This window comes from Equus quagga, chromosome 9 (assembly GCF_021613505.1).
Source record: "Equus quagga isolate Etosha38 chromosome 9, UCLA_HA_Equagga_1.0, whole genome shotgun sequence".
NCBI lineage: Eukaryota > Metazoa > Chordata > Mammalia > Perissodactyla > Equidae > Equus > Equus quagga.
Genome location: NC_060275.1, coordinates 113,682,917 through 113,704,319, shown reverse-complemented (window position 1 = coordinate 113,704,319; position 21,403 = coordinate 113,682,917). Strand labels below are relative to the sequence as shown.

General features: G+C 39.7%; 1 protein-coding gene across 5 annotated transcripts in view; it reads right to left on the bottom strand.

Moving 5' to 3' along the window:
• The window catches only part of SEMA5A (semaphorin 5A), a 459,076-nt gene that overhangs the window by 162,871 nt on the left and 274,802 nt on the right, over positions 1 to 21,403 (bottom strand). For all 5 annotated transcript variants that reach the window (XM_046672376.1, XM_046672377.1, XM_046672375.1 and 2 more), the window contains one exon: positions 9,393 to 9,455. In XM_046672376.1, coding sequence (XP_046528332.1) covers positions 9,393 to 9,455 — 63 coding nt within the window. The remainder of the gene's footprint in view (positions 1 to 9,392; positions 9,456 to 21,403) is intronic.

Sequence of the window (21,403 nt, the reverse complement as noted above, 5' to 3'; positions counted from 1 at the left end):
AAGGCATATCCAGAACACAGGGTACAAAACCTCTTGCTGAGAGATGACCCAGAGCTGAATAGTTTGTGGTTGCAAAGCATTCATAGAAAATCTGGGGCCATCATAGTAGTGCATGGACTTTTGAGCTAAAAAGATCTTCAATCATTCAGCCAGCATTTACTAATTACACACTTTTTGGGAGGCACAGTGCTAGAATCCATGATCTAGGCAGTTACTAGAAAATTAAAATACGAGGCCATGAGAATTACTGTGGAGTTGGTTGTGCACATGCTGTGATAAGGAGGCACAGAAGAACAGCATATTACTAACCACAGAGGGGAGGGAAAGAGAAGCGGTATAGGAAGGCTTCCCAGAGGAGGTGACACCTAAGATAAGTCTCAAAGGAAGAGCAGGATTTAGTGAGGCTTCCTGGGGGAGGTGCCACCTGATACTTGTATGATTTTAATGAGCAAAACAAGGAAAAGATATTCCAGGCATGGGGAAAGGACTATGCCAAGGCACTGTGGCTGGAGAAAGTGTAGTGCTTTCACTGTGTACAGAAGGGGTCACACATAAACTGGGAAGCCAGACACAGGCCAGGGGTACCAGGCTAGTGAGCTTGCATTTTACTCTGAATGTGAAGGGACCCATTATATGTTTGTACTGCATGAAGTTTCGACCCGATCCAATGTTTGTCATTGAAGGGCCGCTCAGAAATCACTATGGAAGCTCAACTGGAGATGGGGAGACTGTAGTTCGGGAGGCAAGTAAGGAAACGCTTCCCTAATTCAGGCCCTCATCCTTTAGTGCCTGGACCAGGCAGGAGGTGTGAAAGGGCAAAGCCAGAATCCAGCAAATCAACAGGATGTGGTGACTGACCAACCAACTGACCTAGAAGATGCTGAGTGACGACAGGGTGGGTTCAATCACAGATTGCCCCACATCAGGAAGATGTGGACTTAAAGGCTTAGCGTGTCCCCTTCAACCAAATGGACCCCAGTTTCCAGGAAATGCTGATTTGCCATAACTCAGTCTGCCCGTGGCCTGGCTGTGAAGATATTTGAATTTGCTTTCTAAATGTAAAGTGCAATATCAAGGGTAGCTAATTCTCCTAACACTAGCAATAATAGTAACAAATTATCATTGGCTGCTAATCTGAACAGACTTTAACTGAGGGGAAAATAAAATTAGAATGAAAGATCTAAGTTAACTGTCAGAAGAGTTAAGAAATGAGTGTAAACAGTCCACAGTAAATTAGGTAACTGAGAAAGGAACCCCAGATGGGGAGGCTTGTTTTGTTTTGTTCTGTTTTGGTTTTATAACTGGAGAAAGGGCAAGACACTTCTAATGAGAAACAACAAAACAAGACTTCAAAGAACCACATGGTTACCCCTTCTCAGGCTCAGGGAGCACAGGCAGAACAAACGAAGGGCGAGGCAGAACCACTACTCAGGGAGCAGAGGGGCGCAGAGCTTGCAAAGACAGGATGAAGGTGAGGAGGCAAACAGGAAATAAGCATGTCTGGGGGACCCAGAAAGACATCTTGGAGACACAGGGCTGAGAGGGCTCAGCCTTAACGGCCTTAACAGATAAAACTGACCCATCAAAGACACTATAATAAAGAATGAGATGGAAATTATGCTCAGTGGAGAGAGGTGGGGGTTTGTTTGTTTTCTGTTGCCGCTTTTAAAACTCTTTCAAGACTGAGTCAAGATGTACAGGAACATTTCTGCTTGCTTCTTTAAAGCAGGAGACTGACACAGGGTAGAAATGCACTAGAGGCAGTCACGTAACCAGGAACCACACGGTCAAGGGTAAGGTATTCCAAGAGAATCATGCTGATTGAAAAGATGCGATCCCACAGCTGAGTTCTACAGACCTGCTGAGGAGAAAGCAAGTGCCTCTAATCAATTATGGGACAGGAAACAATCAAGATAACAAATGTGTTGTTTATCTTAATCTCCCAAAAGAAAGACCAAGTGGAACTAGGACTGTCTGTCGTTAACACTCCTGAAGCCCCCTTGCAAACTTGATGAAGAACTAGGAAGACGGTGAGAGACCGTGATAAACAGGATGCAGAAGTACGCCAGAGGGGAAGGGCAAATCCAACTGGTCATTTTTTAAAAGTCTTGGAAAACAGTAAATGAAGGAGAGCACAATATTACTTCAATTAGACAGAGAATTAAAAAAGCATGTTCTAATAATCAGGACCATGTGACAATACAGTTGGGGGCTCTACTGTCTGAGAAGGGTCACGTGTCCATGTGTCACTGATTGGCTTTCCCAAGTTCAGTGAGTGTGTCGGGACGAAGGAGGTAAACATCAGGAAACAGAACAACTGGACATGCAACCTTGTGCAGTCTCTTCTTTTTAAAGGATGGGAGACGGACGCAGCATTATGGAAGCCAGAGCTGCCTGTGATAAATGGGATCTGATGAGGGTAATGTTCTAGATGAATCCAGCATGCAAGGTGGGATGGAAGAGAGTGGAGGAGGGGGGAGGAGCAGCTCTGTATCGTCACCAATGAGTCTGGGATGAGGCGTGCTCATTCCTACAAGAGAAACTTCTGGAGGCAGACTGGCATTTTTGTGTTTCTTCTTAACTGTCAAGAGCTGAACCTATTAGCCCAACAATGTGGCTCAGCTCATCTCAGACCCTTACTGTTTCAGTCCCTTAAAAATTCCCTCATGTTTAATTCACAAACTGCTTCAAATGATCCCAGAAGCAGACTGCATATGAATCCTAAACAAATAAATATATTTAAAATAATAACCTTATTTCTTTGAAGAGAGATTGGGGCAAGTTCAAGCAAAACAGTGTGGAAACAGAAATGGAAGAAGTGGAGGTACTTAGCTCTCGAGCAGAAGATAAACGTAGGAATCAGAGAGTCAAAATTAAGAAGGCAAGAAAATGGTCTCAGTGCCAGGCCTCATAATAGCTACTCTCCTCATGCTAGTGATCCTGAAACCCAAATTTTCCTATAGAAAATCTACTGGTAGATCACTTTGTCAGTCTGTGCTACAGACCTGGCCTTTTCACGGGTCATCTGAACTCGCTACAAGTCCTGCTGGGATCACCTGTTTTACAATACAGGTTTAACGTGGAAGTCCTTTAAGGTTCTGTTACAGGTTTCTCTTATAAATTAGCTTATCCAAATGTCTCTGAGTTTCCTTTTCTCATCCAAGAAATTTTATATTTTATCCCATTTCTGTACCTTGAAAATGGTTTAACAGGATTTAATGAATTCTGGTTTTCCAAGGAGTCATAGTGCTCATTTCCAAGGCCACTAGCAGCCTGGCACCACATGGCTTCTGGTGTTGATAATGAGAGTCATCTATCTACATTTCGATAACATCTCTTGAACATTAAAACAACCCACGTGCGCCTGGGCTCCTGTAGGTGAGTCAACCTGTCCTTGATTTGAAGCAATTCCTATTTGAATTGATAGCCAAGAGGTATATTTGCTGACTCACTGAAAGTGCTTTTATATGAGACCAGCCAATGCCCACTGGGTCTCAAGGACATAAGGCCCCAGCTCCAGGAGAGAGAACATGTTTTAGAACCTTTTTCCTAACGAATTAACTGTTTTTGCCTAATAGCATTGCATAATTGTTTTTTCAAACAGATATGTTCTGCTTGAAGAAAGGCTGTAACTGTGTAGAAAGATGGTCTGTAAACAAGGTCGATGTTGCAGTAACACCCAGCCCATCTCCCAGCCCATCAATTTAGGGAGCAGGAAGGAGGGCCAGCAGCCTGACAGCCTTTATGCTAATCACAGCGCTCCCACTGAAAGCAGTGTGTCTTTCGCTTAATGATGCATTACCTTTGTGAGCATCCAAGGTGCCAAGAGCAATTTATAGTAATTGCATACTCCTTTTCTGTCGAATGTATACCAGCCGAAGTCATGATTACTAGGTGGATCTTGAAAAACTGTATCCTCCAATCAGAGGTAAATACATATACACATGCATATGTAAAAGACGTATATATGAGGCATATATATGTATTACATGTGTATATATGTGCGTACATATTACAGAAGCAGATATATAAATATGTAGACATACTATTATATCTATATTTATGAGTATATAGATATATATGTATATATTTATAAATATGTAGATATAAATACACACATATATGTATATATATATTATATGTTATATAATACATAGTGTATTAATAAATTAAAATATATTTCATATATATTTACATAATGTGACTCTTAACTGAGCTGACTCCATGGAAAACTTGTTTGGGAATTAAAACACCAAATTTGGTGTACGTAATTTGCACAGGTTGGTAGCATCTAATCTAAAGAATATTCAAGTTTTGAAGCAATTATATAGAATAAAGGTAGGTCTGTACTGTGCTGCACGCATCGATTAACTCGCAGCTTTCCAAATATTGGCACTTTGGGTGAAAATGTCAAGTTTCACCCCCTACACCACCAGGTTCCCAGGCAGGATGGTGTCACGTTTTTCTTCTCTTCATCGTGTGAAGTTTACCTGCTTCCTAGCAGAATATGACAACTCGGGAAGCAGGACCACAGGATCCAGACGGAGGAACAATACACAAAGCTCTGGATTCTAATCAAAACTCTCCCACAAACTAGCAAAATAATTCTAGGAACTTGGTGTTAAAAATACTGAAATGAGATCACAAACAAGAAACTCTTGAAAATTATAAAGTATAATATACGCATAAAGCAGCTCTTTCATTCCCTTAATAATCAGTTGTGTTTCTTTTGTCAAGTTCCTAAAGGTCCGGGTGGGAAGGGCCTTGGTTTAGATATAATAACCGCAACAGACAAGGAACTCTTGTTAGATCACAAGAGAATTGACTATTTATGTTTAAAATAATGTTTGTGTAAAAGACATTGAAATAGTCCTAGAAGCTGATGTCTATAATGGTATTTCAAAAGGAACTAAATACAAGAGATCATATTATAAAAAGTTTTGAATCCATAAAACATATTTTCCCCCATTTTCATAGACAGAACGTTCAAGCCATTGCAGGCAAGGTCAGCCCCATTCTCCAAAGTGAGCTGAAAATTTTACAAAGAAAATAGAACTCAAATCTCCCCAAGAATTGGCAGTCTCAGTGCCTCCCTTCTCGTCCACTAAACAGGCCCAAATCAAATCAAAGATTTGGCCGCATTTTCTTGACCCTGATTCCCTAAACTGTAATTTTAATGGACGATACATGAAATGATATCAGCGTCAGTCCCAGCAATACCAGGGAAACAAGGGGCAATGTGTCACCTTTCTTCTCCCCTGCTCTGCTGTCAGTTGAAGAATGTTCTCATCAGAGAAGGGAGTGGGCGCAGGCCACACCAGCCCTGCAGGGCCGGCCCCCTCATCCGCGCTTTGCATTTCTTGGCTCCGCAGTCAAATGCATTATGCGGAGCAGCACAGACCACTTTTCTTACATTAGGGGAAAAATGAGTTCAGTCAAAATGGCTGGCATTTTTCTCATTTTTGAGGTGTCACATTCTGCATTATTCTTTTTCTTTCAGGGAGAAGGGGAACTTTGTGATTCTGTGTGTAAGTTTTCCTAATACTAACACACAAACAAAAATACAAAACGGTTGAATTCTCATTTCTAAACTCATGGTTACTAACAAAAGTCTGAATTCCACTCCCCCAAATAGATGTTACATTTTAGTCAAAATGATTCTGTGGGCCCCTTGAACTGTCTGTCAGAACAGGGAACTTTGGGTTGTCTGAATTCTGAATTCAAGGACTAGCCCTTGGGCAGGTGGCGCTTGGCCTGGCTGCTCCTTCTCACAGGGGCCACCTTATTTCCTTCCTCTCTGTGTCTCAGGAGCTGGGCTTGGGTCTCTCACCTGATGGCTACTGTGCCAGGTGCCATTTTAAGAAAGCAACAGAGAATGCTAAATAAGGAAGCTAGGAAAGCAGAACGAAGAGCCCTGGATGTCCCTCTGTTATCACTGCCCATGGCCAACCCCTGCAGTGCTGCCCAGACTGACTTCTTCATAAACCCATCACCATCATTCTGTGATGAACTTCCTTAGCACGTGGTTCTGCTACAAAACTGAATTCTATTTCAACCAAGCATATGTTGTTCAAAGCTGTGTGTGAGGTCACCAGTATGTTTCAGGCAACTTCAAAGACTGAGTGATTTATCTTTCTCACAGTATGGGCATTTGAAATTCAACTGCGTCTGTCTTAACATATTTGTCTTAAAAAAAATCCCATCCACAAACACACTTTGAGTCAATGTATAATTATTGAGATTTGCCATTGTCCTTAGTCCATTAAAACCAGAAACATATGGAACTCAAAAGTATGATTTTATTTGGCAATGCTTGTTTCAATCATTTTCTTTCTATCTATGGGGAAAACTCAAGAGTAGTAACAATTGGTCCCTTCTGTGGCATGAAAGATGACCTTCCCTATTCGTTTTTGGGTTTTATGCTTGCTAAATTTCTAAGCACAAAACAACCAATGATCACAGCTTAAGGCAAAATATGGGCTAGTTTTGATTTAGCAGAAGCAACTTTTCACCTCAAGTAGTAATAATCTGCTAGTAAAAGCCTCCCACACAGATTACTTTAAAATTAGTGGCTCATAGACTATTAGCAGGAGAAATCCTGGCTAGAATAAGTAATCAAATGGTTGCCTTTAATCCACAAGGAGACCAAAGTCTATAGAGGGGAAGGGGATTAATTATTAGTTTTTCTAAAGTCCGTGACATAAATAAAAACGTGTGATCTAGTTGAAATATGAAAGTACTCTTAGAGCAAAATTCAAAATGGACAATGTAAAAGTTGCCAACAGATTTACCATTTGGGGAATTAAAGCAGGGACTCTCAACAAGGTCAGTGTCTGGCGGTGTCAGAGACACTTTTGGTTATTTTTGGTTTTCGTGACTGAATGAGAGGAATTACTGGTATCTAACAGGGAAGGCCAGCGATGCGGCTGAACATTTGACCATGAACAGGATAGATCCCACAACAAAGAGTGAATTGGTCCCAAACATCAAGAGTGGTAAGGGTGAAAAGTGCTGAATTAAAGCTCCTCCCCAGGCGGGGCCTTCATGTGTCTGTTCGCTCACTAGCAGAGTGTAGTTAACATCCCCACAGGCTGTGTCCTGGGCGCAACAAGAAACCCTCTTGCCTAGTTCCTAATTCCTGAGTAGGATGGATAACTAAAATGCAGCAGGACAGGAAAAATTTGAACGGCTAGTGATAAATGATGCAATGTGGGGGTGGGACAGGGTCAGGTGGGAATCCCTGAGGAGAGGGACATAAGTCCTGGGAGATGGGTGAGGAAGGAGTGTGGAGGGTGGGTGAGGCTGTGCGGGGGAGCAGTTAAGATGAGGTCCCATCAAAGGGAGAGAGGGCACAGCCATCTGACAGGTCTGGGCTCATGAACCACACTTGTTCAGAGACAGGCACTGTGGTACACGTCCACAAAGTTTGTTGCTGGGTTTCCCAAGACTGAATAGTGCTTAGCGGTCTACCCAACAGAAGGAAAAGGAGGAGGAAGAGCCAAAGTACTAGAAGGAAGATGAAGACAAGAAGGAAAAGGAGAGGAATAGAGAGGAAAAGCAAAAGGGAAGAGACAGCATGGGGAGAAGGAGGTTGTCTGCAGTGCCTGGGACCCTGGAAGGCACCCATGTGACCAGGCAAAGGGGACAACGTGGGCATCAGAAGCATGGGAAGAAAGGTCAGTGTTTCCTGGCCGTGAATCCAGCTCCTAGAAAGAAGGCGGCTTCGTCCATCCCCACCCCCAGGTAGACCGGATTCCCCACATCTCCTTCCTCAGTGCTGGCGGCCTCCTTTGAAGAAGTCTCTGTGCTCTGGTGGGTGAGGAGCAGACGTGCAGCCAAACATCCTCATGTCGAGACACATAAACATTGGAGGACTGAGAAAGAAAACCATACGGAAAGAACCTTTTCATAAGGGTTATACATAATTCATACAAGCTCAGTAAGGTTAGAGAGGTAAATAAAGTCATGTATCTATTTGTTTATTTTGGGGGTGTTTTAAGAGACAATATTCAGATTCTTTGTAACCTGGTGCTACCTCTACGTCTTCTTGCGCCTCTGATGATTTATCTCAGAGGCATTTTCTGAGGTTAGACACCTTTCAGTAAATAGCCTTCATCAACTTCTGCCTCTTTTTCCTTTGTCTCCAGGTGTCTTCCTGGCTAAGACTACATTTTCTTCCTTCCCTCTTCCTTCTTCCTAGTTCTTTATTCAGTTTTGGGAAACCTAATGACTAAGTTTGCTGAGACCTGTCTGTGTGTCTGACTCTCAAAACCGTTTAGTTAAAAGACAGAGAAACAGACAATGAAATTGGGTTGAAAAAAGTGCCTAACAGTCTTTCACAAACACAGATGGTGAGAGCATCTTTTACCGGCGCTCTCTCCATTTGTTCTATTTTCCCTGGCCCGTGGCCCTGCGACCACAACGTGTACCACAAGCCCTCTTTGCTGTTCTTTATGGATCTGCTCTCTTCTGCCACCACAAGTGTGACTCACATTGGACAGGCCCACGTTTCAACAAAGGAAGACAGTCACTAGCAGAATGAGACATAATGACCTATGTACCAGCTGCAGAAGAATTTCCTCAAGATGACCCCATATAATTTTCTCAGAAACACAGACTTCCCGGAAGGAGGAATCACACATCTTATTGAGCCAGGCAATTGTGTGAAAGTAGCCTGCAATGTGCACAGTTGCTCAGGAAATGCATTTCCAACCTCAGCTACAATCTGCTCTTTCCGTAGGAACTTGGGGATGTAGGCTTTTGTATGGAGAGAAAGAGAGCTTATTTTAAAAATATGTTAAGATAAATTATTTAAAAATCTCAAAACTTTTTTTCTTTTCTTTTGGTGAAGAAGATTCACCCTGAGCTAACATCCGCTGCCAATCTTCCTCTTTTTATAAGTGAGCCACCGTCGCAGCATGGCCACTGACAAACAAGTGGTATAGGTCGAAGCCCAGCATCCGAACCTGGGCCACCGAAGCAGAGCATGCCAAACTTAACCCCTAGGCCACCGAGGCTGGCCCTCAAATCACTTTTTGATACAATAATTTTAATTATTGTCTAGTTACTTTCTGGGATTAGCTGTAAGGTATGACTGAGAAAAATTAAACCATTATTTTTAAAATTCAGGCTCATACTTTTCTAAATGATATAACAATTAACTTCATACCTTAGTCTAATGATTGAGAGTGCAAATTAGAGCTGCTCGTATGTTCTGAATCCTTTTTGGAAATGGATTGTTGTGGTTAATATTAATTTTAGGTTAAAATCTCGAGAATTTGCTGTACATATTTTGAATCTTGCTTTTTCCAGTTTTCCAGTTTTCATATCAAAAGACTTTATGTATAGTCCTTCCCAACAGTGATGATTGCCCAGCACTGCGTCCTCCTTACCTGCGATTTGCCCTTGCTGTAACAGGCTTTCTTGGTCGCTTCATCACACTCCCACTCCACAGCCTGTAGGAAACACCAAAATGACAGTGACTATTAAGGCTTTGACTGAATAAAGGGGAAAAAATAAGAAGACACCAGTAACCAGATTAGGAAGTGGGGGCATAGTGTGGCACCAACGTTTTCCTACTAGCATAGAATTTACACCAAATGCATCAAATTCAGTCATATGGCCTTATATTTAGCTTTACAATTGAATTATATTAAAGGACTCATCCCCTAAGTATTTGTATTTGAGCAGTAATAACATGATATTTAGATCTAGTCACTGTAGAGTTGATGACTGCTGCATTCATTACAGAAACTCTCAGCCCAGTGAAAGCACAGAAGAGATCCATAGGATGCTTAAAAGAGAAGCCTTGAAACAAAATGATCTAAACACTCAGACATTTATATTTCATTTTAATAGTATATCATTTGTCAATATTTATAGATAATGAAGCAAGGATGATTTTGCATATCCTTACTCCCAAGCTACAGATATAAATGATGAATAGTCAATAAAATAAAGAGCTCATGCAAAGAGCTCATTACTGTTTCTTCCCCCAAACCAGTGTCTTTTACTGTTATTGGCTCTGACTAAATATTTATTGGCTCTGTCTAAATGTTTAGAGCCACAACTTTCAAATATTTTTTATCAGACGTCCCAGTTCTAACTCCTGCTGATCAATTTGATATGCACACTTTCACATCTGATGCTAACTTACAAATGGAATCTGTGATTAGTTAAGATAATATATAGCACTTACTTTGTAGGAAGAAACGATGCCTGCAAATATTAATGGCCTATACGCCGAAACTGTGAATCACTTTTTGAACAAATTTAAGCATCTGAGTTGCATATATTTTCTAATATTGCACAGAATATGGACTTCTATAAGGTAAAAGTGTTTTGTCCATCTGTACACCTGTTCTTACAGTTATATTCTATCTTACTATTCGAGTTGGATTTCTGAAGAATTCAAGATTTCTGAAGAATAAGTTAAATCATTATCAGAAAAAAAAATTTAAGGGAGGAAGAATTTTTTACTGGTTTGGACTAATACTAAATAATAAAGTAAACAAAGCCAAAAATAAACTAATGTCAATAATATGAAGGAGAATAATGATTTCACTCTTACTTCTAGAAAGATTTTTTCCTAATTCTCCCAAACATAGGAGAATAACAAAGTCAGTCTAAAACCATTATTTAATATCTTCTGTCCTCCAAAGAATGTTCCATAACAGAGATTAAAACATAAAACACTGTATCTTGTATAACTTATCTTACTTGGCAAATATGAGTCCATAAGAAAAATATTCTAGAGAGAACCACTTCAGTGTCTTTCAAACAGAAACTATACAACTCTCTTCCCTTGTGCAGACTTAGAGATTTTTGTCAGTGTCAACATCTGATGTGAGAATTTGTTAATTCTTTCTGTGATGTTTTCCTGTTCATAATGTTTGATGGCAGCAATAAAGTCACAGCTAATCAGCAGCTGATGCAAACAAATGACTTAATTCCACACTAGGATGACAAATACTTTCATGAAGAGTGATGCCACCTCCAGAGAAGAGATAAGAGCTTCATGTACAGTTGTGTAACCATCTATCCCCATGAAGCACAGATAAAATAGTGCAGGTTGTTATTCTGAGTGAAGCCTTCCTCTCTCAGATTGCTTTATAAAAGCTCACTCTGCTGTTTTATTTAAATAAAGATATCCACGCATTTGCTGTTTGTAAACTCAGAACAGAATTGATACATTATGATATATTCTTTAGCAAAGTAGACCTCATTATAACTCTGATTTTACATTACCAAGAGGATTTAGTGTTATAGATCACGAAGTGGAATTTGTGTTATATAATTACCAGGAGAACTATACAATGAAATGGTTTAGATAAAGAGGCATTTGTAGTGCCTCTTGTTGGTCGAGCGATTTGTTTGAAAGTTAAAGAGTAATACTCTCTTCGGTAAACTTAAGAGCTATGAGGAGCAGGGATAGTCCCAGAGTTATGAAAAGAATATTTATCAAATGCCATCAAAATTATTCGAATCCTTCTGCCAAAATGGCAAACAAACAGCTTCCCACGTCTGCCTAATGGCCAAGTACCCTTTGAATTTTCAAGATAAATATTGGCCAAGGATTGGAAGAGGAAAGTAATAGACAAAAGAATGTGAGAATTTTCAAAAATATTTCATTACTTCATCCAGTTTACCAAGAAAGAGCAACTGCCCACACAAGTTGATTGGAGCAACAGAAAATAGGACAAATCTTACAGATTTTTCTAAAGACAGTTATTAAAAGTAGCAAAATTAGTCTCCTGAAGCATTTTTATTGTACTAGCACCAGCTTCCCAATAATATTCAAATCCAGAATTAATTAAAGACCGTGATTGTATGGCTTTTTTGCTGATTCATTTTATACCTGAACAGAGGACAGGATAAAGAGAAATTACATTAAGAATGGAACTGAATTACCTACTGTAGAGCTGAACACATATTACTGGATATCAGAATTTGAAGAAGAATGGATTGGGAAAATATGTCTTTTCCAGATTGGCCTAAAATTGGGTGTTCCAGATTAATCCCATTAATCCCGTAGTGTCTTTCTATTCACTCAGTGAACTAGACTTTACCTACTTGACCACTTGGCAGCTAGGGAAGAAAAACACTTTCCCTGGAGGGAAACACAAATATCAATGGAACGCTCCCACACTAGATCCTATTTCTCAAAGTTACTCACTATTCTGTTTCAAATTAGATTATGTTTTAACCTGGTCATAACATTTTTCTTCCACAAGATTTGTTCTAATCAATTAAATTCCTCTTAATCAAGCCTTCTTGCTCTACTCTCAATGGAGATTCCTTGCTCTTCTTTCATGGATCACAATTTTGGAACAAATCCCGCAACTGATTTGTGAAGCCATCTTTCTGCCTGACTTACCTTTTAAGACACTTTTCTACCCACCCAAACCTATCTTTTTAACAGTCAAAACAAATGCTAAAACATTCTACATTTCAGATCTCAATACAACATTCATGTTCTTTATTTTCTGAATCTCTCTTTTTTTTAAAATCTTACATTTTTGTCATCTCTTGTCTTCTTCTACTGCACAATAGCCCAGTATAGAAAAGGAATCTTAATTATCTATTTTATTCTGCATTTAGTCTTCATTATATTTTTCAGCAGCAGACATATAGCAGTAATACTGTGGGAACTTGGCTATCCAAAGGCGATATGTGCAGTAGGCAATGAGTCTGAAACATCTATATTTTAAAAGACACAAACACTCCTGTTTGCAGTACAAGTTTTTTTGTCTGTAAATACTTACAAATAACATCTGTGCTATTCAACAACCTACAGAAGTTTTGCTTTACGCACACACATTCATTCTCTCTTTGATTTATAAATATTCATTAAACATCTACCAAGTACAAGACAGTGTGCTCGATAATAACTGATGGAGGGAAAACTAGACATATAGATAATATTTGTACACATCATATATCAGATTACAATAAAATATAAGTGACTTCCATCAGCTTAGATAATGTCATGCTAAATTGAGAATGCAACAGTGATCCCTTTCATTGTTACAGTAGCCACGTTCATTCAGAATCCAGTGATACACTGGAACATACATATTATCAACTTTCAAGAAGTGGCAGTGCTACAGACAGACCTAAAAGGAAATAGAGTAGATTTACAGAAAAGCATTTTATATCTGCAGAAACCCAGGGGATGGAAAGAGCACCTATTGTTTCATGATACAGTAACAGCTCACTGTCATGCACACACACATGCTCAGGTTCAGATAAATGGAGCTATAATCTCAGGCGTAAATCAGACGTGGGAAAGAAAAAAGATCGGCTCTTTTTATTGTACATGTTACATACATATAAATCCGTGGTTCTCAGAAGTATATAAACAAAGCTGTGTATTATCACATTCTACTGCGAGAGAAGTTAATTAGACAGGGACCAGCAAAGGCAGATACTTTTCATAAAAATGAAGGGAACAACATTCTAGGCAGATGGGCCACTATGCTTCCAGCAGATGGCTTTGCTAATTAGATACTGGCAAAAGATAACATTTAAAAAACCAGTTTAATTACACAGTGCCAAAAATTAACAACCACCTGAGGGCTTTTTTTTTTTTAATATCTTTGCATTCATATTCTTATGTCATGCATTTCTGTGAAACGCTGGAGAACGTCAAATTGTCATGGCAATTATAAACAAATTGCCAGAGAATGTGAGACCATAACTTTGTTCAAAACAGAAGCAAAATGCAAGTGAGTTGGAACTTGAAATAACTGTGATTTTTATGTGACTTGAATAAAGTGTCAATCTAATTATCCTTGAGCACAGACATCTTCGCTAATTACCCTTAGCGGCCACACATGCATGACAGGTTCCACACAAGTGGCACTTGAAATGAAATGGTGTGCATTGAAAGACACAAAGGGGTAAAGAGTTTAGTCAGTTTGGAAGGATTTGTCCCGCATTCCTCTCTACTTTGACGCCTTAGTAGATATTAAGTATATTTATTCACTTTTAATATCAATTTGCAGTAAACTGGCATTTATGTCCATGTCAAATAGGCAAGTCTATTTCATTTTTCTGGTGACCTCCAAATCAGAGACTTGGAAGAGGACTTTGGTTATATCATCTAACTACTGTTTTTCGATTCTCGTTAAACTTATGTCATCTAAAACTAGAGATCCATCTTAACCTTAGAGAGTGCCATAAAAATGTGTTAGAGTCATTTTTAAAAACACACGATTTTCTTCCACATAATAACACCATACCAAACTTACTTTGATAATTGCACAGTGGAGTTCCCAAGTTGTTAAATGCTCATTGGGCCTTTTGCTTTTTAATCAGGCTTTTTCAACTGAGGGCTGATTTTAGTTGAGCCGACAGTGTATTCACTTCCTAGGCCTGTCATAACAAAGTACCACACACTGGGTGGCTTTAAACAATAGAGACTTACTCTCTCGGAGTTCCCAAGCCTAGAAGTCTGAAATCCAAGTGTCAGCAGGGATGATTCCTTCTGGAATCCCCAAGAAAGAATCTGTTCCATGCTTCTCTCCCAGTCTCCAGTGGCCATCAGCAATCCTTGTGGTCCTTGGTTTCTGGCAGCATCATTCCAGTCTTTGCATCTGAAGTAACATGGCATTATCTCTGTGTGTCTCTGTCCAATGTCCCTCTTCTTACAAGGACAACGGTCATTGGATTAGGGCTTTCCTAGTCCAGTAAGACCTAATCTTAACTAATTACATCTGCAAAGACTCTATTTCCAAATAAGGTCCCATTCTGAGAATCCAGTGACCATGAATTTTGGAGGGACACTATTCAACCCAGTATAGACAGTGTGACATAAAAGTAAGAGTTTGAGACTGACAATTGATAAGGGTCATTGTTCTGCCACAAACTGGCTGCCAAATCTTAGGCAAAACATTGATAACAATTTACTGAACTTTTTCATTATGCTAACCACAGTGCTAATTGCTTTCTGTACATTTATCTCACTTAAATCTCTCTAAAATTTTACGTGGGAGATACCATGACTATAGTACTCTGAACGAGGACATTGGCTAAATAACTTTCTAAAAGTCACAAAAATAAGAAGTGGAGGCATCAAGATTCACACTTAGTACCTTGGATTAGAAACCAGTGCTCTGAACCACACTCCCATCACTGAAAATGTCAAAGTGACCCTTGTTACTGATTGTCACGGTTTCCCTGTTTCTTTTTCCCATGATTTAGAAAGCCATATATCTAAATCACAGAAATTTCTGCATATCTAAGTTCAGAGCTGTTAGCATTCAGTAAATATTAATTAATCAAAAAGGGTATCAATTCTCTGTCATGGAGTGTATTCATTTCTAGAGCCTCTGGATCCATTCATGGTCCTAGTATTGGTTCTAAAAGGGAAATGATTCATCTAATGAAACTCTAGCATCAACAACTGCATGGCCAAGGTCTAATACATCCTTGGGTTGGTTTTGTGAAATTAAACATCTTGAATATGAGAATACAGTCTGTATTTGACACAGTAGCAATGCTGTGCTTTCAAAATGCACATTGAGATACCATCCGTCCTCTATCTACAGCCCTTCAGGGGCCCCTCATTCTCCGGGAGTAAAAGCCAAAGCCATCTGGAATGTTCTGCCATATCCAGTCACTTATTTTCTCTCTGTCTCATTCCCTCCCACCCCCATGCTCTGTTCCGGGAGACATGGGTTTCTTGGCGTGGTCCTCAGACAACGCAGACAAGTACCATATGGCCTGTGTACCAGTTAGTCCCATTTCCTGGAACACTCTTCTCCCAGATACCCACCTAGCTAGCCCCTGTGCCTCCTGTATCTCTATGCTCAAGTGTTATCTTCTCACTGGGGCCCCTATAACTATGTATGTAAAACTGCAATCTGCCTCTCTGACCTCCACTAGAAGGCAAATTGCATTTGGGGAAGCATCTTGCCCTCTTGGTTCACTTATGTGTCCCCAGCACCTAGAACAATGCTTCACACACAACAAAAAGTCAATAGACAGTTGGTGAATAAACGAATTAATATAGAATGCTCTATACCCACAGCCTTGGAAGTGGCTCCAGGGTGTCCCTATAGGGCCTCCACTGTGGAAGGGGCACATGAGGCTTTGAAGCCCTTGAGCTGGTTGGGTGAGCCCACCAGGTGCTGCCCTTCTGTGGCAAATGTCTCTCAAGGATTCCTCTTCTGAATACTTCACTTCACCCTGACAATAGGAAGAGGAACATAAGGGTGGCCGCTCTTCAAAGAGGGGCAAAAAGGACTAGAGCAGGGACGTGCACCCTTTTTCAGCAGTAGACTCATTTCTCCAAGGAAATTCTTATGCATAATCTCATATAGAAGAAGGCAAAAGTAACATTTACTAAATTCACGTTATAAGTGCAAGATTATAGCATTAAATCATTAGAAAAATGGGAGAGCAAATGCCTGGTGAGTCATAGCACACTCAATATCTAATTATTTCTTTATTTTGTTTTGGTTGCCTACTTTTTAAATAACACTGATTTAAACAAATTAAGTAGTAATAAATAAGTCCACTTTTGGGGGCTGGCCCCGTGGCTGAGTGGTTAAGTTCGTGTGTGCCGCTTTGGCAGCCTAGGGTTTTGCCAGTTCAGATCCTGGGGTTGGACATGGAACCACTCATCAGGCCATGCTGAGGCGGTGTCCCACACAGCACAACCAGAGGACCTACAACTAGAATCTACAACTATGTCCTGGGGGGCTTTGGGAGAAGAAGAAGAAGAAGAAGAAGAAGAGAAAGATTGGCAATAGTTGTTAGCTCAGGTGCAAATCTTTAAATAAATAAATAAATAAATAAATATGGCCACCTTTGAATCTCAGTTTGGAGTGTAATCTGAAACGACAGCAGATATTCTATTCCAGGCTTTACAATAAACCAAGTAATCCACATAATATGACGATAAAAGTTAATTCATCTGAGGGTTTCCAATGCCTTACAATTTTGGTATATATTGGTGTAAATGATGTTAAAATAATAGAATGAAAATGTACGTAATGTATAAAATCCCTGAGCACCTCTAAAATCCTGGGGCTCCAGGAAAATTATTTGACAAGTCGCTGTTTAAAGAACCAGTGCCTCTGATAAACAATTTACAGTGTTGGAATTGACCTGAGGATGGAGAAAAACAAAGTAATGAAGGATGAGCTCTAACTCCTCTCCTCCTGAAAATGGATGAACTGCAATGGGATGATTTTGTGAAAAAAGCGCATTAGAAAAGAGCCTAATAGCAAGGGACATTACAATATCTGGCATAATATTTTATATTATGATTGTCAGACACTAAGGCATCAAGCAACTGTTACACTTCAAAAATGCTGCTATTAATGAAAGTGATGCTAGAAGGTAAGGCTGGTAAGAGCAGCTGCTTTTGGTTTCAAAGAAATTATTTTCATAGATCCAAGTGGGATTTGTTTGAAAAATGGCATATTGTCCAATTTGTTAGCCTAAATGTAATGAAAAAAATCCAATTACTAGAGGAATGATTATAAATGTCCTAAAGTATTGGTATATAAGGAACCCAATTCAAAGTCATCAAGCACAGGATAAAAGTGTGGACATCAGAGTGAACTGACTTCTCAAAGACCAGCCTGCCTAATTGAATAATTCCCACATGTGTTTGGTAGCAAAACTATTGCTTCTAATGTCCTATTTTCTCCTTTTTAAAACATAAAATTATACCCTACACCACATAGATGACGCCATTCAACTATCACAATATCTGTAATGCTCAACAGAAATTGTGATGCTTGCTGGATATTAAACAGATGCATCACAATCAAACTCAAAGTAGACGTTTAACTGATGAAACATTTATTCTGCACATGCAAAGAGATACCCCAAAAGGAATAAACTGATTATAGAAAGTCATGAAAAATATCAGACGGAGCTGAGCTTGTTAAGATTATTTGAAGATTTTATGGGACAATGATATCAGTTTTGCAAAAAAAAAACTAGGAGTACACATTGGCATGGGAAGCTCTATAGGACTTTGGCCAATTTGAGGCATAAACAACTTGGTATAAGGAAGGTTATCCTGGAAATGTCTTTACAAGGCTAAATTCGTGCTATGGTTTTGACCAAAGCTTTCTTACGCAGAACTCTTGGCTACCACATTCTAGAGCCACTGGGAAAAGTGAAGAGAAACAATTCTGGCCCTAATGCAAGAATGAGTCTCCCAGCCGTATGATGAGACTTCATGTGGGAGTATTGTTAAAGGGTTGAGAAGGGGCTGCAGCTCACAAGTAATAAGAAGGACCAAGCTTTTTATTTTGAAGCAACATAAAATGCATGGAGAAAGACTCCAGCAATCACAGCATGAAGGCAAATGAAGATGCAGAAAGGCTGCATTCTCTGTTCTGCTTAGAGTTTCATTTAATTGATATTAATAAGATATTTTTATGTTTTCAAGAGAACTATCCCATTTGTGATCTTGTGTGTTAGATTTCCTTTGCTTGAAGGGGAAGGCCACCTATATTGGGATCATCAGTTTTGGTCCTATGCTTGTACCTTCTGGCTCAGTCCTAATGAAGACACTCTATGAACTGTCAGCTTAATATCCGAGAGGGATGTAAATATATGGGTGTTTGTTTTTAGCTTTTCCATGAATATTTTCTATTTTTTCTGAGACTAGCTTCATGAGAACAAACAACACTTCACACCTGATTACTTCTCTCCACAGTTCTGAGTCAGAATGTGTGCACTGGATCCACTAGAGTGCTTAGAAAGCCCAGTTATGGATGCTTACCAAGGAATTATTTTATATTCACTGAACCACTCAGAATTTACTTCTTATTCATGTCATAAATACTTGCTTCCTAAGACGCAGCCTACCACTATAAAGACCAACTTTACTTCCAGCTTCAGAACATATTGATCTATTTGCCAGAACTCGAGATATAGCGAAAAACTTTTTATGAGCCTTATCCAGAATTATTTCCATAAATTTTTGTATGCAGCTGAGAGAAATGAACATTAAAACTTGTTTTCTGGTGTTCATTTGGGCAATTATATTTCTGTCTTGTTTTAAATAAAATGTGTAACAGGATGATATACTTCAGCTCGAGAAACACTATGATACTCTCACAATATTAAATGAGAACTTAATGAACATTATTGATATATTCATTTCTCAGTTAATATTTAACATTCTCATAATTTTATGATTGTCTGCTTGAACTTAATCAAATAAATAATTTAACAGTAAAGAGCAATTTATGATTTTGCCATTTATTTCTTCACACATTTGTCTCTCTTCTATAGTATAATCAGTTTATTTATGTGCCAAGGGAAGTCCTAAAATGTTACCAAAACTATTACTAAACTCTTTGATGAGAAAGAGCTCTATCTAGTAAACAAGTCCAAACGTGTTCCAAGTGTGAGAATAAGAGCTGATGATTTTTTTTTTTTTTTGAGGAAGATTAGCCCTGAGCTAACTGCTGCCAATCCTCCTCTTTTTGCTGAGGAAGAGTGGCCCTAAGCTAACATCTGTGCACATCTTCCTCTATTTTTTTATATGTGGGACACCTACCACAGCATGGCTTGCCAAGCAGTGCCATGTCCACACCTGGGTCAAAAACTGGCAAACCCTGGGCTGTCGAAGTGGAGCGTGCGCACTTAACTGCTGCACCACCAGGCCGGCCCCAAGCTGGTGAGTTTTTGATATATGTAATGTCTAAGATATATTAATTTAAAATGGATACAGTAGTCCCCCCTTATCTTCAGTTTCACTTTCCATGGTTTCAGTTACCTACAGTCAACTATGATCAAAAAATATTAAATGGAAAATTCCAGAAATAAACAATTCATAACTTTTAAATTTTATGCCATTCTAAGTAGCATCATGAAATCTTACATGAAATCTTATGGAGTGTTCCACTCCATCCTGCCCAGGAATCATCTCTTTGTCCAGCAGATCCATGCTGTATTCACTATCCGCAAGTTTGTCACCTAGTAGCCATCTCAGCTATCAAACCGACTGTGGAGGTGTTGCAATGCTGTGTTCATCCCTCTTATTTTCCTTAACAATGGCCCCACATAGGCATTGTATCATCTCACATGATCACAAGAAGGGTGAGTACGGTCCAATAAGATTATTTTGAGAGAGAGAGACCACATTCGTATAACTTTTCTTACAGTATATCGTTATAATTGTTCTATTTTTAGTTATTGTTGTCAATCTCTTATTGTGCCTAATTTATAAATTATACTTTATCATAGGTATGTACGTATAGGAAAAACCAGAGTCCCTATGGGATGCTGTACTATTCATGGTTCCAGACATCCATGGGGGTTCTTGGAATGTATCCCCCAAGGATAAGAGGGGACTGCTATATTTTTAGTTATAATTTCACAACAAATGGAGGTGACCATCACTCAGTTTTTCCCACCTCTTTCCATCTATTCTCAGCAGCTCTTTTGCTATTCAATTAGCCAGAGTTGGCAATTAATTGCTAAATGTTGCAAATTTACCCAATTTCCTATGAAAGAACCTGATTTCATTGCTTTAGGCAATGAATTTTGCTCCATGGCTCTGAGTAGCATCCAGCAACCCCAAATCTGTGTGTGTCTAGGGGTGAGACATTGTGGTAGGCTGAATAAAGGCCCCCCCAAAAATTATCCACGTGCTATTCCCTGGAACTTGTGAATGTTACCTTCTACGGCAGGAAAAGACTTTGTAGATGTGATTAAATTAAGGATCTTGAGATAGAGAGATTATCCTTGATTAACCAGGCCAGCTGTAAATATCAGCAAACAAACCCTTAGGAGGGAGGCAGAGGGAGATCTGACACACACAGCGGAGAAGGCAACGTGACCATGGAGGCAGAGATCGGAGTGAAGCAGCCACAGGTTAAGGAAGGCCTGCAGCTACCAGAGTCTAGAAGAAGCAAAGAACAGATTCTCCCCTGGAACCTCCATAGGGAGCTCGGCCCAGGTGACACCTGGGTCTTAGTTCTGTGAGAACCATTTTGGACCCCTGGCCTCCAGAACTGTGAGCGAATGATTTTCTGTTGCTTTACGTCACCAAGTTTGTGCTAAGGTGTTAGAGCATCCATTAGAAAACTAATACAGGCATATGGACACATGAATTATGCATACGCTAACGTGTGCACGCACATACGCACAAATGATTTTAATGTCACCAGGTGCATAAATTGACTTCCATGTTACTACCAAACATTGGAGGTGGTCTCTGTTAAATATGAAAGATGTAGTCCCTGATATGGAAGAGCTCTGAGCGGGGTACTGCTGCGGTTTAAAGGGTATTGAGCGGAACATCTGATCCAGACATGGCTGAATGAATCGAGGAAAGTTTCCCAGGGCAGCAAGGCTTGACCTGGATTATGAAAGAGCTGATCAGCGAAGGGAGGGGCGGACGTTCGTAAAAAACAAAGGAATC